We start from the raw sequence: 20,641 nt of genomic DNA on the forward strand, positions 1-20,641 counted from the left end.
AGTTTCCTCATCTGTAAAATTAGCTGGAGAAGGAAATTTCAAACCACTCCAGTATCTCTGCCAAGAAAACTCCAAGGTCATCTGCCGTATCTGTCATCTTGACTTTTGTCCTGCCACTGGATTGGATAACTCAGGAAAATAGAGTGAGGCTGCAGACTTTGTGCAACTCTGCCTCACTTAAATCCAATTCATGTGCTAGTCAAGTCAAGACAGCACCATGATGTCAGTGGTCCTCTTTGAAATGAAGGGCAAACAACAACCAGGCCTATAGGTATGACTCATTAATCACTGCTACAGGTATTATCATAGGTGTATGTCTAGGGTGTGTCTAGGCACCCCTTAGTCAGGCAGCCCTTTCACAGTGGTGATGCTTACCATCATCTAGAGCCCTCCAGGATCTGGGGCATCTTTTCCAGGCTCCAGTCTCCTCCTCCTGATTCCTGCTCTCTTCTCCACATACTTCCCTTAAAGCTCTGGTGTGGGAGGCAATGCCTTGCCTCCATTTCCTCTTCTTTAAAACTGAGGATATTTATAGTTCTTACTTCATAAGGTTGTGAGGATCAAATAAGATAAATTAAGTATGGGGAAGCTAGGAGGCGCGATATATAGAGCTCCAGCCATGGAGTCAGGAGGATCTGAGTTCAAATCTGGCCTTAGACACTTGACACTTGTTAGCTGTGTGACCCTGGGCAAGTCACTTAACCCCAATTGCCTCACCAAAAGCACATAAAAAAAAGATAAATTAAGTGCATTGTGAACCTTAAACAGTTGTATAAATGTTAGCATTTCCTAGGATTTAGCCTCTGGGGGGCCTTCTTACCCTAGACTAGAGTGGTAAGGAGGGTGTAGTATAGATTGACTAGGCTGCTTTTTCTTGTTGCTTTGCCATGATAAGACTCAGCTGACTGAACCTCTGAATAATGATCCATTTCTTGATTTTTTTTTCCCTTCTTCTCTTGCCACAGTTTCTGAGAGAACACAAAAACCAGGCGGCCACTTTATTGCTACCTTTCCTGGTGTGTTGCATCAATCTCTTTGTACCACTATTTTACTCCTCCTTTGGATTGGTGGAAAAGTTTGAAATTCCTCGACATCAGGTCTTAGTTATCATTACCAGGTATGTCACAACTTCCTACCTTTGTGCTTAAAGATGCTGCTTACATTGAGCTGGGGTAGAGGGAAGGACTAGGGGATGATCTCAGGCCTGTGATCTTGCTTTTCCTGAAGGATGGAGAAGGGAGTCTTGGTAAACAATGATGAACCCAGCTCCCACCCCATTTTTCTAGAATAAGTCTCTAGATTCCTTAGGCTATAGAGATATTTGTCCTCCCCTTCAGTACAAAAGAGAACACCTCTTAGGTTAACTACCCAACCACCTGACTCTAATCTCTAAGTGAGTCAGGTAGATATGAAGTGGATAAAGTGCTGGGTCTGGAATCAAGGAGACCTGAGTTCAAATACAAACTCAGATATTTAGCTGTGCTGGACAAGTAGTCACTGAACCTCTGTCTGCCTCAGCTTCCTCAACTATAAAATAGTGATCATAATATCACCTACCTGCCAGAGTTTTGAGCATCAAATGACAATATTTGTAAAGCACTTAGTGCTTGGCACATAATAAGTGCCTAATAAGTACTTGTTTCCTTTCTTCCTAATAGAAAGAAAATGAAGAATTTGCTGGGGAATGGAAGAGTGGGGGAATGGAGAGGCCCTGATGAACTATTATTATTATAATTTAGCTATAGGTATGCTGGAATTGATTTGCCTTGAAACATGTTGGTAGAGCAGGCCCTATCTAGATTACAACCATTTAGGAACTGATGATTAGAGACAGCTATTTAGTACAGCAGATAGAATACCCAGCCTGGAGTCAGGAATATTCATCTTCTTGAGTTTGCCCAGGTGACCCTGGGCAAATCCCTTAACCCTTCAATTTCAGTCTCAGTTTCCTCATCTGTAAAATGAGCTGGAGAAGGAAATGGCAAACCACTCTAGTATCTTTGCCAAGAAAACCCCAAATGTGGCCATGGACTTAAAAATGACTGAATAACCAACGTGGGAATTGAGAAGTCCCAGGATTGTTCTTTCTTCCTACCCATTGAAGTTTCACAATTGTTCCATCTTTTTTTTTTAACTGGACCTGTGATTTTTATGATATAAGGAATTTTTAATAAAGAAATTCCTACTGTCAGTAAGGAACAACAGCTGCTCAGCGACTTATATAGTCTTAGAATTTTGCCCAAGATGCTGAGAGGTTGAATTGCTTGCTGCCTTTCATTCATTGATAGTGGTTTTCATATTGTGTAGTCTTTCTTTCTCACCCATAAGACCCAGGTTACTTGTCCCTTTGATCTCTCCAAGGGCAGAGGAACTAGAAACTGGCCAGTCTGTCAGTACTGACTTCCTAACATATCCACTTTAGGTCATTGGTATAATACAATGGCCGTTGTCCTCTTAGAACTGTGGGAGAATGGAGCATTCAGATCCAGAGTACTTACTTGAAATCATGGATGTGACCTAAGGGTTTAATTCCTTCACTTTACTTTAATATTTTACTTCTGTTAGCTGCTTGCCAAAATTCAATGGCTTCCTTAGGTCAAAAATAATTCGGAAAGATGCCCTTTTCTCCAAAGTTCTCAGAACTCTCTCTTTTTTTAAGATTTGACAAATTTTTATTGGTAAGTTTTATTTTAACATAGCAGACAAATATCAACATACAAACAAACCCAAAACAAAATATGTTTCTAAAAAATACTTAAGCCAGAGAACACAAAAGAGTTATTGTGATTGATTGTATGTGTCACCCTATATATTTATAATTAATCTATTTTTTCTTTTTTTGGCTAGGCAATGGGATTAAGTGACTTGCTCAGGGTCACACAGCTAGTAAGTGTCAAGTGTCTGAGGTCAGATTTGAATTCACATCCTCCTGACTCCAGGGCTGGTACTCTATCCACTGCATCACCTAGCTGCCCCCAATTTATCTATTTGTGGAAAGAGCCCTATGTGTTTTAGGCTGATAGTCAACCAACATTGATTAAGCATGTACTATGTGCAAAGAGGTAGGTGAACTTTATAATTAGACGGAATACCTCTAATTAGAGGGAACAGTGAGATCAATGAACTGTTGGACCCACTTCTGACAGGTATAGAAAGCAGTGAAAGAGCATGTTTCAAAAGGGGTAAAATGGTCGCTTTCTTTTTTATCATTTAGGAATATCTTTCTGAAAATATCCATCATTGGGATTCTTTGTTATTATTGGCTCAACTCTGTAGCGGTGTCGCAGGAAGAGGTGAGATTTCAGACTCTCTTGACTGATACTGCGTCTTGCTCTTAAGCCTTTCATGACCAGGCAGAGAATGAGCCTCCCAGCAGTTACATAAATCAACAAGCATTTATTAAGCACCTACTAGGTAGCAGGCACTGTGCTAAGAGAGGAGAATACAAAAAAAGGCAAAAAGAGTCCCTGGTCTCAAGGAGCTCACAGTCTAATGGGGGAGATAACATGCAAAGAACTATGTAGAAACAAGTCATACACAGGATAAATTGGAGATCACCTGAAAGGGAATGAAGGCATTAACATTAAGAGGCATAGAGGAAGATTTCTTGTAGGAGGTGGGACTTTAGTTGAGAAGGAAGTCTGGAAAGTCAGGAAGGGAAGAGGACTAGAGAGAGAGTGTGTGTGCAGTTATATTTCTTAGTCTTCCTTTTGACAATGAATTTGTAGAAGCAAATGTAACATTATCAGGGAAGAGAACAAATAATTCAGAATGTGGCAGGAGGTCAGCACGGTTCTAGAAAGAAAATGAATTGCCTTAACCAATAGCCCTGAGGAGATGGTCACCCCAGTGAAGAGAACTCTGTTTCTTGTTTTCCTCCTCTAATCTTCCTCATTCCAAGTCAACTCAAGGAAATATTTTTGTTTAGACTTTTCTCACTGAATTGCCACAAATCTTCAATAATCTACCCTAACTTAAGCTAAAAACAGCATAGATAATTTACTCATAATCCCCTAAATTAATTTTAACCACTTAACTATTTGATCAATATTCTTTCCACACCTTACCCCAGAGCTGCTTACAATTGATTGGAATTTCATCTTTCATTTCCCTTCTTCTGCAGGAGGTATTATTTAACCAGGTATTTTGGCCCATCTTGGGGAAGAAAGTGAGCTCAGGGACCTGTATAATTTTACAAAGTAGATAATCTACCCCAAGCCATTTTGGAGCTCCCTGTACTGAACTGTGTCATTGAAACTAGTTTATTAAGTGTTTTCTCCCTGTCTTCCTCCTCATCTCAAAATATGAGATGACTATAAATGAATGACAGAATGATTTTTTTTTTAACAAACACATTAGGACATATATCCAAATGAGAGCTGTCTCCTTTAAAGTAGATATCTTTACTTTATATATCTACAGATAGATAGGTAGATAGATAGGCTATATGGTTATGTCAACAAAGCTGCCATGCTCAAAAAAGTCTTTAGAACTTGATTGGAACTGCTTCTAGGACTCTTTTATGAGTCTTGCTAAGAGACCTATTTCATTAACGAAGACTAACTAATGCCCAAGGATTGCGGCAGAGTTGGGGCGGGGGGAAGAATTGCAAGAAGGTAGAATGATAGTCATCTGAGAAGACATAATGCTGAGTCAAGCTGACTCTGAGAGTACTTAGGCCAACAAGGTGGTTGGATACAGGAAGGCAGAAAGAACCAGTCCCTGAAATAACAGGGAAATGAGAGAGTTGGCTTTATATACAAGCCAAAATTTGCCTTGGGGCAAATTCTGACTAAATGCAAATTATGTAGGTCAGAAGAATGTTAGTCTTGTAGGGCTAGACTACTCTTATTTGCTGCTGTAGTAAACTATACATGACTTTTTGCCTCTTGTTTTAGAGCAGCTACCAGATTTAGCTTCTGATAGCTTTTGGCTGTTAAAAAAAAACAGTTGGGTGGCAGAGTCAAGATGGTGGAATAAAAGCAGCGACTTTCTTGAGCTCTCCCCAAACCCCTCCAAATACCTGTAAAAAATGACTCTAAACAAATTCTAGAGCAGCAGAACCCGCAAAAAGACAAAGTGAAACAAATTTCTAGCCCAACACAACCTGGCTGGTTGATCAGAAAGGTCTGGGCTGAGAGAGGAGCACAGTTGAACATGGGCTGTGCAGGCAGTGAATCTGGAACAGGCCTCAGGGAACTGAATCATGGGCAACTATGGTGGTTTCCAGACTTCTCAACCCACAAACACCAAAGACAACTTAGAAGGTCAGTAGGAAAAAATCTGTCAGACCTGGATGAGAGAAGAGCACAGTCTAGTCCTGGCCCTAGTGCAGCCCCAGGCCAGTTGCCAGAGGGGCAGCAGTTGCTTCCAGAGCTCTTAACCCACAGACAGTGGGGGAATCGAGTAGCTAATCAGAGGAGCATTGTAGGGATCTCTTTGCTGGCACTGAGGCAGGATTCTCTTGCTTTGCCCATGCTTGGATCTGGGTCGCAGTCCTGGGTGGCAGTCCTGGAGCAAGGAGGAGCCCTGAGCTTGTGGAAATGGTACAGAGAGAATCTTCCTCACAGTTCCAAGGCAGAAAAAAAGTGCTTGTGGTCACTCATAGACCAGAGTACAGGCCGGGAAAGGAGTAAACACCTCGCCCCTGATCATACCACCTTGAAAGAAATGAAAATTTACAGGTCCCTAGAAGTATCTTTCAAAACCCTTGAAGCTTGGGACAGTACACCCTCCACACTGGAATCAGAGCCCTACCTTAGCAAAGAGTTAAAAAGTCAAGTAGGGTTGGGGGCAGCTAGGTGAAGCAGTGGATAGAGCACTGGCCCTAGAGTCAGGAGGTCCTGAGTTCAAATCCAGCTTCAGACACTTGACACTTACTATCTGTGTGACCCTGGGCAAGTCACTTAACCCCATTATGTAGCCCCCGCACCCTCCCAAAAAAATTAAGTAATTGGCTGAGAACATGAGCAAACAGTAGAAAAAACTCAGACTCTAGAATTTTACTTTGGTGACAAAGAAGATCAAAGCATACAACCAGAAGACAACAAAGTCAAAGCTCCTACATCCAAAGCCTCCAAGAAAAATATGGATTGGTCTCAGGCCATGGAAGAGCTCAAAAAGGATGTTGAAAAGCAAGTAAGAGAAGCAGAGGAAAACTTGGGAAGACAAATGAGAATGATGCAAGAAAATCATGAAAACCAAGTCAACAGCTTGCTGAAGGAGACCCAAAAAAATACTGAAGATAACCCAAATGGCAAAAGAGGTCCAAAAAACCAATGAGGAGAATGCCTTAAAAAGCAGAATTTGCCAAATGGAAAAGGAGATCCCAAAGCTCACTTGAAGAAAAAATTCCTTAAAAATTAGAATGGAGCAAATGGAAGCTAATGACTCTATGAGAAGCCAACAAATTATAAAACAAAACCAAAAGAATGAAAAAGTAGAAGACAATGTGAAGTATTTCAATGGAAAAACAACTGATCTGGAAAATAGATGCAGGAGAAATAATTTTAAAATGATTGGACTACCTGAAAGCCATGATCAAAAAAAGAACCTAGACATCATCTTTCAAGAAATTATCAAGGAAAACTGCCCTGATAGTCTCAAACCAGAGGGTAAAATAGCAATGGAAAGAATTCCCTGACCACCTCCTGACTGAGATCCCAAAATGAAAACTTCTAGGAATATCATAGCCAAATTCCACACCTCCCAGGTCAAGGAGAAAATATTGCAAGCAGTCAGAAAGAAACAATTCAAGTATTGTGAAAACATAATCAGGATAACACAAGATTTATTAGCTTCTACATTAAGGGATCAGAGGGCTTGGAATATGATATTCCAGAGATCAGAGGAGCTAAGATTAAAACCAAGAATCACCTACCCAGCAAAACTGAATATAATCCTTCAGGGGAAAAAAATGACATTCAGTGAAGTAAAGGACTTTAAAGCATTCTTGATGAAAAGAACAGAGTTGAATAGAGAATTTGATTTGCAAATACAAGACTCAAGAGAAGCATGAAAAGGTAAACAGGAAAGAGAAATCATAAGGGACTTACTAAAGTTGAGCTGTTTACATTCCTACACAGAAAGATGATATTTGTAATTCATGAGACCTTTCTCATTGTTAGGGTAGTTGGAGGGAATATGTATAGATAGAGGGCACAGGGTGAGTTGAATATGAAGGGATGATATCTAAAAAATAAAATTAAGGGGTGAGAGAGGATTATACTGGGAGAAGGAGAAAGGGAAAGGTAGCATGGGGTAAATTATCTCACATAAAAGAAGCAAGAAAAAGCTTTTACAGTGGAAGGGAAGAGGCGGGAGTTGAGGGGGAATGAGTGAATCTTACTCTTATTGGATTTGGCTTAAGGAGGGAATGACATGCACACTCAATATGGAAATCTATCTTGCCTACAGGAAAATAAGGGGAAAGGAGATAAGAGAGGGGGAGATGATAGAAGGGAGGGAAGATTGGGAAGGGAGTAACCAGAAGAAAACATTTTGACAGGGTCAAAGGACAGAGTAGAATAAAGGTGGGGAGGGGCGGCATAGGATGGAGGAAAATATAGTTAGTCTTTCACAACATGACTGTTATGGAAATGCATGTATAACCTATATCAAATTGCTTGCCTTCTCAATAAGGGTAGGTCTGGAGGGAGGAAGGAAGAGAATTTGGAACTCAAAGTTTTAAATATGAATGTTAAAAATTGTTTTTACATGCAATTGGGAAATAATATATACAGGCAATGGGGTATAGAAATCTATCCTGCCCTATAGGAAAATAGAAAGCGAAGGGGATAGGAGGAGGGGGGTGATGGAAGGGAGGGCAGATTGGGGAAAGTGATATTCAGAATACAGGCCTCTTTGAGATAGAGGGAGTGGAGAGATGGGGAGAAAATTTGGAACTCAAAATCTTGTGGAAGTGAATATTGAAAACTAAAAATAAATTAATTAATAAGAAAATAGTAATACAACCTCAAAAGACACAGATTTGCCAAAATTGAAGATTCTTCAAAAGAATATGCCCAGATTCTCAAGACAGGTCCTAAGGTGGTCCCTTGTTCCTGGTGTATTTTGAACAATGGAATAAGTATGTGGTATGTCAAGGTGATTATTGCAAAAGAGATAGTACTTTTCTGGGTGTATAGGCTGTATTTGTTGTCAGGTTGTCCTGAAAGAAGAGAAGCCTTCATTTCCTGGAAGGCATTAAGGATAGATATAGAAGGCAAGTAGGGAAAGTATCGATGGAAGCACCCGGGAAAGACCTCCCTGTAATTCTCACCTTACTCTGAGTTGATGTAACAAAGTCCTCGTGTCAAAAATGGATATCATATGTGGGAGCTTTTATTTGTATTCCTCAGTTCCATTTAGTTACAGAAAGCAAGGCCCAAATGGGATTGATAGGACCTAAAATAGGTAAGATATGTGTGATTAGGGGCAGAGGAGAACAGCAATAGTTTTGGAGCATGGGGTTCTGCTGAGGAGGGGGGGCCTGGGTTGGGGAAGGATGGTACATGGAATATTGGAAAGAGGAAAGACAAGAAAAAAGTGGAAGGCCACTGAAGACAAACCTTGCTTTCTCCTCAATTTTCCTGAAGATTGGGGTACTATGAGGTTGTAAATTAGTGATTTCCATTTGTGTAAGAAAAGAGAAATTTGGAAGAACATTACTGAACACATTAACTCTTCGTTTGCTTTTTAGTGCTGGGAAACACTTATTGGCCAGGATATCTACCGACTCCTCATGATGAATTTTTTCTTTACTTTATTTGACTCCATTTTTGGAGAGTTTTTGAGAAGGTAAATCTGTTTCTCTTGTTGGAAATGGGAGGTAGAAATGGAAACCTTTTGTACAGAAATGAATCAGGAAGTAAATGCTTCCTTACATTCCTAAAAGCACATGCTGTTTGAAATCTTTACATTTCCCTTTTGTTTTTTCTCCTTCCCTCGTTAGTTAAATACATTTGCTTATTTGTTCCTACTTAATCTATTTCGTCACCCTGCTGCTATAAATGCATCACCGCAGGAAGTTTGTTACAATCATTGGTATGCTTGGACCAGCTCTAACTGACTTTCAGATTCAATTGTCATATTTTCGATGTGAACGTTTACACCTCAGAAATCAGCAATTGCTACAAATCAGGGCTTGATTTATTGTTTTGTTGATCATCTAGACTTAAGAAAGTGTTGAAAATGCAGATCAAATTTAAAAGTATATGTGCATTTTCCCCCCCAAGAGAGCCTAGTTGTTAGATATGTATTCCGGTTTCTATCAATTATAGCACTGACGGGATCATAGATGTAGGGCTGACAGCAACCGCAGAAGCCTTCTAGTCTAACCTTTTCATTTTATTGATGGGGAAACTGATTTACCCCAGAAGGAAAATTGACTTACCCAAGGTCACACAATTTATAAGCATCATGGATGGGATTTGAAACCAGAATCAATGCTCTGCCTCCATTTATTAAATAGTTTTATAGTTTGGAGATTAAGAACTGTCTCCCTTCCTAGACATCCTGTATAGCTAGAGAGGACAGTAAAGTAGCTTACAGTAAAGGACTGGCCTAGACCAGTGGAATCAAACTCAAATAGAAGTGGGGGCCATTAACGTAAGGATCCCTGCAGGAAAGATATTAACTTAGAAAACCACCTTTTAACATTATTTACGTTGCATTTTTATTTATTTTGTTAACTATTTCTCATTTACATTTTAATCTGGTTCCACTCAACTCAGCAGTGTTGTCCCAAATGTTTGCTACCTCTGGCCAAGACAACCTCAGGAAGTCAGATGTGTATTTATTTTTTATCTGAAAGAGATCATAAAAGGTTATTTGTTCATCTGCTTATGATAAAGAAGAATAATATCTCCATCTAGAATATGAAACTGTGAGGAAAAAAGCAGCCCTGGACTTGCAGTCAGGAGATCAGATTTTAGTTCTAGGCTTGATGGGAAATAATAATGCCAACCTGCCTGCTTTATAGGTTTGGCATAAGGCTCAATTAAGATTATAGATAAGGAAAGCTCTTTGAAATGATTCTACAAATGTAAAATGGTGATCTCAACTTTGTAACAGGGCCAAAATTAACATGTCCATTTTCAAAGGATATCAATTTGGGGTTTTTTGATAGGATAAGATAGGAAGGTATAACTTTATTTTTCCTATTTTTTTTACTAATTAATTTGTTTTTAGTTTTCAGCATTCACTTCCATAAGATTTTGAGTTTTAAAATTTCTTCCTCTCTCTCCCCTCCCCCTCCCCAAGACGGTTTGCAATCTGATATAGGCTTTACATATGCATTCATATTAAACATATTTTCACATTAGTCATGTTGTAAAGAAGAATTCGAACCAATGGGAGGAACTACAAGAAAGAAGAAACAAACAAACAAACAAAAACAACAAAAAATAGAGAAAGCAAATAGTATGTATGCTTCGATCTGCATTCAGACTCCATAGTTCTTTCTCTGGATATGGATAGCATTTTCCATCATGGGTCTTTTGGAGTTGCCTTAGATCCTTGCATTACTGAGAACATCTAAGTCTATTAAAGTTAGTCATTGCACAACGTTGCTGTTATTGTATTGTATACAGTGTTCTCTTGATTCTGCTCACTTCACTAAGAATTAGTTCATGTAAGTCTTTCTAGGCTTTTCTGAAGTCTGCATGCTCATCATTCCTTACAGCACAATAGTATTCCATCACATTCATATACCACAACTTTCTCAGTCATTTCCCAATTGGTGGACATCCTCTCAATTTCCAGTTCTTTGCCACCACAAAAATAGCTGCTACAAATATTTTTGTACCCTATTTAACACTGAAAGGACTTAAAGTGGGTCCTTTTCCTATTTTTATGATCTCTTTGGGATACAGACCTAGAAGTGGTATTGCTGGGTCAAAGGGTATGCAGAGTTTATAGCCCTTTGGGCATAGTTCTTAAATGCTCTCCAGAATGGTTGGATCAGTTCACAACTCCACCAACAAAGCAATAACGTTCCAATTTTCCCACATCTTCTCCAACATTTATTATTGTCCTGTTTTGTCATGTTAGCCAATCTGATAGGTGTGATGTGGTACCTCAGAGCTGTTTTGATTTGCATTTCTCTAATCAATAGTGATTCACAAGCAATTTTTCATATGATTATAGATTGCTTTAATTTCATCTGAAAACTGCCTGTACATATCTTTCACCATTTATCAATTGGGGAATGACTCACATTCTTATAAATTTGACTGAGTTCTCTACATATTTTATCAGAGACACTGGTTGTAAAAATTCTTTCCCAGCTTTCTGCTTCCCTTATAATCATGGTTGCATTGGCTTTCTTTATGCAAAAACTTTTCAATTTGATGTAATCAAAATCATCCATTTTGCATTTCATAGTGTTCTATATCTCTTGTTTGCTCACAAGTCCTTCTGTTCTCTATAGGTGTGACAGGCAAACTACTCCTTGCTCTCCCAGTTTGCTTACAGTATCAGACTTTATATCTAAATCATGTACCCATTTTAACTTTATTTTGGTATATAGTGTGAGATGTTGGTCTATGCCTAGTTTCTTCCATACTGTTTTCTAGTTTTCCCAGCAGTTTTTGTCAAATAGTGAATTCTTATCCCAGAAGCTGGAGTCTTTGGGTTTATCAAACAGTAGATTACTATAGTCATTGATTATTGTGTCTTGTGTACCTAACCTATTCTCCTGATCCACCACTCTATTTCTTAGCCAGTAGTACCAAGTAGTTTTGATGATTGCTACTTTATAATACAATTTAAGATCTGGTAAGGCTAGGCCACCTTCCCTTGCATTTCTTTTCATTAATTCCCTTGATATTCTGGATCTTTTGTTCTTCCAGATGAATTTTGTTATTATTTTTCCTAGCTCTATAAAATAATTTTTGGTAGTTTGATTGGTATGGCACTAAATAAGTAAATTAATTTAGGTAGAATTGTCATTTTAATTTTAACTCAGCCTACCCACAAGCAGCTGATATTTTTCCAGTTATTTAGATCAGACTTTATTTGTGTGAAAAGTGTTTTATAATTCTGTTCATATAGTTTTAGAGTTTGTTTTGGCAGGTAGACTCCCAAACATTTTATAATGTCTACAATAACTTTAAATGTACTTTCTCTTTCTATCTCTTGCTGCTAGGCTTTGTTAGTAATATATAGAAATGCCAATGATTTATGTAGGTTTATTTTATATCCTACAACTTCGCTAAATTTGTTTATTATTTCAAGAAATTTTTAGTTGATTTTTTAGGATTCTCTTAAGTATACCATCATATCATCTGGAAAGAGTGATAGCTTTGTTTCTTCTTTGTCTATTCTAATTCCTTCAATTTCTTTTTCTTCTCTTATTGCTAAAGCTAATGTTTCTAGCACAATATTGAATAATAGTGTTGATAATGGACATCCTTTCACTCCTGATCTTACAGGAAATGCTTCTGACTTATCCTCATTACATATAATGCTTGGTGATGGTTTTAGATAGATGCTACCTATCATTTTAAGGAAGACTCCATTTATTCCTATACTATAGTGGGTTTTTTGGGGGGGGTTTAGGCAGTTGGGGTAAAGTGACTTGCCCAGGGTCACACAGCTAGTGTCAAGTGTTTGGTCTGAGGCCAGATTTGAACTCAGGTCCTCCTGCCTTCAGGGCCGGTGCTCTATCCACTGTGCCACCTAGCTGCCCCTTACTATGGTGTTTTTAATTGGAATGTGTGTTATATTTTGTCAAAAGCTTTTTCTGCATCTATTGAGATAATCATGTGATTTCTGTTAGTTTTGTTGTTGATATGGTCAATTATACTGATAGTTTTCCTAATATTGAACAAGCCCTGTATTCCTGACATAAATCCTACCTGGTTATAGTGTCTTGTCCTTGAGATAAGTTGATGTAATCTCTTTGCTAATAGTTTATTTAAATTTTTTGCATCTATATTTATTAGGGAAATTTGTTTATAATTTTCTTTGTTTTGGCTCTTCCCAGTTTAGGTATCAGCACCCTATTTGTATCATAAAAAGAATTTGGTAGGACTTCTTCTTCACCTGTTTTCCCAAATAGTTTATATAGTGTTGAAATTCATTGTTCTGTAAATGTTTGATAGAATTTACTTGTAAATCCATCTGGCCCTGGAGATTTTTTCTTAGGGAGTTCATTGATGGCTTGTCCAAATTCTTTTTTTGAAATGAGGTTAAGCATTTTATTTCCTCTTCTGTTAATCTGGACACTTTAAAATTTTTGTAAATATTCATCCTTTAAGTAAAACTCTTTATATACACATATATAATATGTTATACATGTAAAGAATATATATATGTATATATACACCTATTATATATAGTCCTGGCATTATTTTCTTTGCCTAGTCCTGCCCAGACTCATCTCTGTGTTACATATTGATCCATTATGTATATAAAGGTAAGACAAAATGTCTCTGTTGACAATTTTTATTAAATGTTCATTAGGTGGAAAGTATACAATGCATAGTACAGAGGTACTGTGAAAGAGATTTTTAAAAAAAAAATAGGTCTTTGCCCTTCTCTAGGACCCTCAGAGCTTTGTTAAAAAGGTAGAGATCAAACAAACCCACATAAATCATTGGCATAAAATATGTAGAGAACTCAGTCAAATTTATAAGAATATGAGTCATTCCCCAATTGATAAATGGTGAAAGGATATGTACAGGCAGTTTTCAGATGAAATTAAAGCAATCTATAATCATATGAAAAATTGCTTGTGAATCACTATTGATTAGAGAAATGCAAATCAAAACAGCTCTGAGGTACCACATCACACCTATCAGATTGGCTAACATGACAAAACAGGACAATAATAAATGTTGGAGAAGATGTGGGAAAATTGGAACGTTATTGCTTTGTTGGTGGAGTTGTGAACTGATCCAACCATTCTGGAGAGCATTTAAGAACTATGCCCAAAGGGCTATAAACTCTGCATACCCTTTGACCCAGCAATACCACTTCTAGGTCTGTATCCCAAAGAGATAAAAATGGGGAAAGGACCCACATGTACAAAAATAGTCATAGCATCTCTTTTTTGTGGTGGCAAAGAATTGTAAATTGGGAATACTGAGCAAGTTGTGGTGTATGAATGTGATGGAATGTTATTGTGCTATAAGAAATGATGAGCAGGCAGACTTCAGAAAAATCTGGAAGTTATCTGATGCTTAGTGAAGTGAACAGAACCAGGAAAACATTGTACACAATAACAGTCACATTGTCTGATCACTGACTTTGATAGACTTATCTCTTCTTAGCAATGCAAGAAAATGCTCTCCACATCCAGAGAAAGAACTATGGAGTCTGAATGCAATTCGAAGCATGCTGTTTGCTTTCTGTCTCCCTTTTTTTGTTGTTTCTTCTTTCTCATGGTTTCTCCCTTTCGTTCTAATTCTTCTTTAGGACATGACTAATGTGAAAATATGTTTAATATGAATGTATATATTGACCTATTTCAATTTACATGCTGTCTTGGTGTGGGGGAAAGGGAAGAGATGGGGAGAAAATTTAGAACTCAAAATCTTATGGAAGAGATTGTTGAAAACTAAAAAATAAGGAATAAATTTATTAATTATATAAAAGATAGAGATCTATCTAGCTTCCTAGGTACAGATTCTTGCCAAATTTTAAACCCTGATTTTTTTGAGTCTTGGTGACAAATTTTAAGATGTCTAATGTAGGAAAATTCTATTGAACCTACTAGGCCACTAACTCTGAATTTATGGAAAAAGTGTCCTGTTGGTGGGCTGAAAGTTTGGAGGTGGGAGGAAGGATTTGTCAAGTAAATAGGGAAAATGTTTAGCCAACTTAGAAAAATCAAGTTTTTTAAAAAGCATTTTATTTAGCACTTTGCCTTAACAATTTAGAAGGTCCTTTACTTAAAATAATGTCACACTTTCACTGTGTTTGTAAGCCTAGCATCAAACATTCAGAACTTGGAGGCACATCAGAAGCCATCTAATCCAATTCTCTCATTTTACAGATGAGGAAACTGAGGCACAGAGAGGTTAATTGATTTTTCTGGGGAAGGAAGCAAATAAACATTTAGTAAGCACCTACTATGTGCCTAGCACTGTGCTAAGTGCTTTACAAATATTATCTCATTTGGTCCACACAACAACCCTGGGAGGGGTGGTATCATTATCCTCATTTTATAGTTGAGACAGGGGTTAAATAACTCACCCAGGATCATACAGCTAATATATGTGTGAGCAGGATTTGAACTCAGGCCCTCCTAATCACTACACCACCTAGCCGCTGATATCATAGAGCTAATACATATCTGAGGCAGGATTTGAAACGAGGTCTTCTTGATTTTTAAGTCCAACACTGTATCACTCTGTTGCCTCAGAAAACAGCAAAATTATATATGTTCCATACTTCCCATCATACATGTTTAACTAGTTTGCAGAGCACTTTCCACCTTTATTGCAGATCAGTCGCGATGGTCCTATAGAAATAGCTAGGTATCTTTTTTTTTCTTCTTGGGATTTCTGGACTCCTATAGATTCTCAACTTTCTCATTTTACAGAATCATTGGGACTAAATTGATTAAAAGCCTTGGTGTGCCTGAGTTTGATATTGCCAGGAATGTTTTAGAGCTAATCTACACACAGACCCTGCTGTGGTAAGTGTGAGGGGGAGGGTAGTGTTAGGAGGAGACATCAGTTAGATCAAGGACAATCTCTCTTCTTTATCAGATCCTGTGGGATTCCCATCACGCTACAGTATCTTAGAAGAATGTGATGTCAAAATTAGGTCATAGCATCTGTACTGAGTAACCTATATTTCATAACTTCTTAAAATCAAAAGGTCATCTAGTACAAACTGAAGTTGGAACTTTGTTTACAACATTTCTGACAAATATTCAGCCGATATCTATTTGAATAACTCTTGTAGATAAGTTATTTCCCAAGATAGCCCCAATCTATTTTGGGTCCATTAATTGTTGAGATTTTTTTTCCTCATGCCAAATCAGAATTTCCTTTTAGCAACTTTCTGTTCATTCCTCCTAGTCCTGCCCTTTGAGGCCGGATCTCCAGGGCTCCCCCCCAAAAAAATATATCAATCAACAAGCATTAATTAAGCACCTATTGTATTCTAAGCACTATGCTAGGTGCAAATATGGTCCTTCTTCCACATGACAACTTATCAGATACTTGAAGATGACAGATGCCGTGTTTCCCCTAAATCTTCCCATCTCTAGGCTTCCCGTACATTTTAATTCTTGACAATATAGGTGGTAGATTTTTTTTTTAATTCAGGGGGGAGGGTGGCTCCTAGATGAAGTGGAACTGCTGCTAGATATCTTGAACCACTTAGGGATTGCTTTCTCTCCCCACCCCTTCTTTTCAATGGCTTTTAATATGCTATTTTAGACACTCTCTACTAAATGAGAATTGCCTACTGACTTGTTTTCTGGCCTTGAGAAAGTTAGGAAGATCTTGGTTCAAATTCTAACTCAGCTACTAAGTAGCTGCATGACCCTGGGCAGGTCATTTGAACTCTCTGATCCTGTTTCTTTATTTGTATAATGGAAATAATAAGAGAACATAATAGGTTATTAGGAGGCTCAGATGAAATAATATATATAAAGCACTTTGCAAACCTTAAAGTGCTATATAAATGTTAACTACTATTATTGAGTATACTATGGGAAAGTAATGACCCTCTTTCTCTTTGCAGGATTGGCATCTTTTTCTCTCCTCTGCTGCCCTTCATCCACATGATCACACTCTTCATCATGCTTAATGTCAAAAGAGTAAGTGATATCTTGGAACCCACCAGTGAAACCAAACATGGTTTAGTGTTGTGGTTGAAGGAGGGAAAGGCATCTCTCAACACTGCATCTATTTATGCATTAGAGAGAAGAGGGCAAAGGGAAAGGGAGTCAATCGGACACCAAAAGTTGAGGTTTGAAAGACATATAAAGAAATTGATAGGAGATTGTATCACTCTTCCTTCAGATCAGCTTAATGATGAACTGTCTGCCTCCAAGCAAAGTCTGGCGTGCCTCTCAGATGATGACTCTTTTTATCTTCCTACTGTTTTTCCCATCTTTTACTGGGGTGCTATGTGTCCTAGCCATCACTGTCTGGAGGTAAGAGATGACTCTGTGATTACAGATGTTTTAAATGCCATTTTGGGGAAGAGTTGGGGAGGGAGTGAGGGGAAAGAATCTAAGCAATGCTACTATTTCCTTATTAACTGAAACTGAAATATTTCAGTAATAGCTGTGGCTTTTTAAAAATCAGGCCCATGATTTCATTCGTTTAGGGAACTCTCAGTGAGGAAACTTCTAGCTGTGGGTGCAGATTGGCACCCAACATTTTCAGCTTGAAGTCTTAGAGACTGGTCTGGAACATTAAGAGGTTGAGTGATTTGCCAGGATGTGTTAGAAATAGAACTTGAACCCAGGTTTTCTTGACTCTGAGGCCAGCTCTCCATATACCACATCAAGTTTCTTCTCATAACATTTTATTATGTCTTATTTTTCTTTCCAATTATATGTTAAAACAATTTTTAACCTTTTTTTTTTTAACGTTTTGAGTGCCAAATACCATCTCTCCCTCCTTCCCCTCCCTTTCCCACTCCTGGAGTCGGTAAATAATCCAATATAGGTTATATACCTCATAATATTTTTTTAAAATAATATTTTTTCCCAATTACATGTGTAGACAGTTTTTAACCTTCAATTTTTAAAAAAATTGAGTTCCAAATTTTCTCCCTTCCTCTCTCACTTCCCCCTCGTGAAGACATTAAGCACTTTGATCTCAGTTCACAACATTTTTTTAAAGGATAGGGAAGGAAAGAGAAACCTATCTCAACTATTAATTAACAAATAAAACTAAAAATGACCCTCATTAACTTTTATCATCTAAGTTTTCACAACTTTTTAGCCCATATGGTACGAGATCCTTCAGCTCTTCTTTGTTGTCAAGTCAGGGAATGTTTTATGTTCTCTCTTTCCTGTGCTCCCAAGAATGGATGGAATATACTCAAGAAAAAGGCCAATAGATCAGACTAGATGTGATCTAGCTTATTAATCATGTGACCTTAAGCAAGTTACTTTATTTACTTACCTGAGCCTCAGTTATTTCATCTATAAAATCGGGATGAAATTACTATTACTACCTGCCTTGCAGCACTGTGAAGTGAAGGGTGTTTAACCTATAAAGTGCTATATACATGGAATTATTAATCATAATAAGTTAAGAGAGATCAGTTTTGTGAATCCAGGGTAATTGGCAATCCTAGAACTAAATTCTTTTCAGTCAAGTCCCTAGTACCCTAGTACATGTTGATTAGCACAATTTGGTAAAGTAGAAGAAGGAGGTGGGGGGGGTGTTACTATTGGAAAAGTACTTAGGCCTAAGGGCATATCTTATTTTTACTCTTAAAAGTATGGGCAGAAAAACAATTTGCACTGTAACATCAATATTATAAAAATGAACAATTTTATGGACATTTGTGGACTAATGAAGAATGAAATTAGCAAAACTAGGGGAACAATTTGTACAATGACAACAACACTGTAAAAACAAACCACTTTGAGAGCTGTTAGAACTACAATCACTACAATGACCATCTATGATTTCAGAGGACTGATGATGAAATGTGCTACCTGTTATGGAGTCAATAAAGATACAGATTGAGCTATAAATATTTTAGGGTACAGCCATTGGGGAATTTATTTTGCTTGACCATGCATATTTATTGCAAGAAATTCATTTGTTCCCTCTGCTGCCCCACCCCAGTGGGGTAGAAGGTGGGAAAGAAAGGAAATAGACTTCTATTAATTAAAAAAAAAAAGATAAAGAGATAAGGAGGAGACTACAGATGTGAAAGGTTGCATGCACTTTCAGATGAGTTCACTATGTTATTAGTTTTACTTAACTTTTACTTCATTGTAAAAGACCCCAAACAAAGTATAGACATCCTGCAAATATATGTAATGTAAAAAGAAAACATCAATAAAACTCAAAGTGACCAAAAAAAGGGTATGATCAGCATGGTGTAGTGAAAAGAGCATTGAACTTGAAGTTCTAAGACTGGATTCAGAAGGTGGCTCTACCCCTTAATTGCTGTGTATTCATGAGAGAGTCATAAATGTCCTCCTTCCTCATCTGTAAAATTAGGGCTAATAATACTTGTACTGGAAAAATGCGCACACTGAAAATTTAACCATCAGCTCACATAAGCCCAAATGGGCTGGCTGCATCCAGCGCATTACTGGGAAGATGAGTTAAAATCCCACCTCAGACATTTACTAGCTGTGTGACCCTAGAAAAATCACTTAAGCTTTGTCTGCCTGGCACATAAAAGCCACTTCCAAAAATATATATATATAATAATAATAATTATACTTTTATTGTCTCTCTTAAGAGGAAAGGGAGGAAAGTAGCACACATTTATTGAGCACCCATATGTGACAGGCACTTAGCACTTTTCAAATATTATCTCATTTGATTCTCACATGAACATTGGGAGGGGGATTGAGAAAACTGAGAAAGCAGGTTAAATGACTTGTCCAAGGTAACACAGCACACAGCTAGTAATGTCCAAGGCCACATTTGAACTCGTCACCTTCTTCTTCTTTTAGTTTTCAACATTCACTTTTATAAGATTTTGAGTTCGAAGTTTTCTTCTACTTCCTCTCCCCCCTCCCCAAGATGGCCAGCAAGCTGATATAGGCTATATATGTACAATCATATTAAACATATTTCCACATTAGTCATCAGGTCTTCTTGACTCTAGGTCCAATACTTTACCCACGGCGCCATCTAGCTGAGTAGTACTCAGTAGAGAGGAAGGGAGTGCTTCATAAAGAGCAAAATGCTATGTAAATATTAGATGTTATTTATTATTAATTATAACATTACTAATATTATTACTATATTAGGAGAACTCTTAACTTTTCAGCAGTTGTTCATCTGCATCCATGGCTGAGAAATCTCTTTGATTTCAGGTTTACAGAACAAGTCAAATACCAGTAAAATAATGACAGCAGGGATATCAGAGAAGACACAGTCATTTTAGAACCAAATCTACCTCATTTTCCTTTTCTGCTCAGGTTGAAGCCTTCAGCCCAGTGTGGTCCTTTCCAAGGCCTGCCTTCCATCATCCATGCAATCTATGGATGGATTGAGATACTTAGCAACAGACCTAGCTACTTATGGGTAGTGTGGATTTATCGGAATCTCATCGGGAGTGTGCATTTCTTCTTCATCCTCACCCTCATTGTCGTGTAAGTAGAACAAGAAATTAAAATAAGAGGGGAAAATTAAAACTTTGGGGATAGGACTGTGGGTGGGAGAGAGGGTAGAAGAAATAGCTTGCTGAAGATTGACATATAAGGGGAAAAAAAAAGATTGATACATAAGGCCCTGGTAAGCTTGAGTTTAGTGGAAAGAGCAAAGGACCTGGCATTAGGAGAAGGGACTTCTCATTCAAACTATACCTCTAACAAACTCCATGACCTTAAGCAAATTATTTAACATTTCTGTACCTCAGAAATGGAAATATCACCTATTTCTTATTGTTCTTCAGTCATCTCTGACTCTTCTTGACTCCTTGGACCATAGCATGCCAATGTTATCCATGGGAGTGGTTTGCCATTTCC

At 37.8% G+C, this 20,641-nt stretch overlaps 2 protein-coding genes across 2 annotated transcripts in view; one reads left to right on the plus strand and one right to left on the minus strand.

Annotated features, from left to right (window-relative positions):
• The window catches only part of TMC5 (transmembrane channel like 5), a 104,229-nt gene that overhangs the window by 53,710 nt on the left and 29,878 nt on the right, over positions 1 to 20,641 (plus strand). The window contains exons 12-18 of the mRNA XM_020965266.2: positions 966 to 1,117; positions 3,215 to 3,293; positions 8,702 to 8,799; positions 15,551 to 15,646; positions 16,705 to 16,780; positions 16,986 to 17,119; positions 20,093 to 20,266. Coding sequence (XP_020820925.1) covers positions 966 to 1,117; positions 3,215 to 3,293; positions 8,702 to 8,799; positions 15,551 to 15,646; positions 16,705 to 16,780; positions 16,986 to 17,119; positions 20,093 to 20,266 — 809 coding nt within the window. The remainder of the gene's footprint in view (positions 1 to 965; positions 1,118 to 3,214; positions 3,294 to 8,701; positions 8,800 to 15,550; positions 15,647 to 16,704; positions 16,781 to 16,985; positions 17,120 to 20,092; positions 20,267 to 20,641) is intronic.
• GDE1 (glycerophosphodiester phosphodiesterase 1) overlaps positions 1 to 20,641 on the minus strand; it is a 116,557-nt gene that overhangs the window by 21,627 nt on the left and 74,289 nt on the right. The window lies entirely within an intron of this gene.

Source organism: Phascolarctos cinereus, unplaced genomic scaffold (genome assembly GCF_003287225.1).
Source record: "Phascolarctos cinereus isolate Bilbo 61053 unplaced genomic scaffold, phaCin_HiC Scaffold_4;HRSCAF=312, whole genome shotgun sequence".
Lineage (NCBI taxonomy): Eukaryota > Metazoa > Chordata > Mammalia > Diprotodontia > Phascolarctidae > Phascolarctos > Phascolarctos cinereus.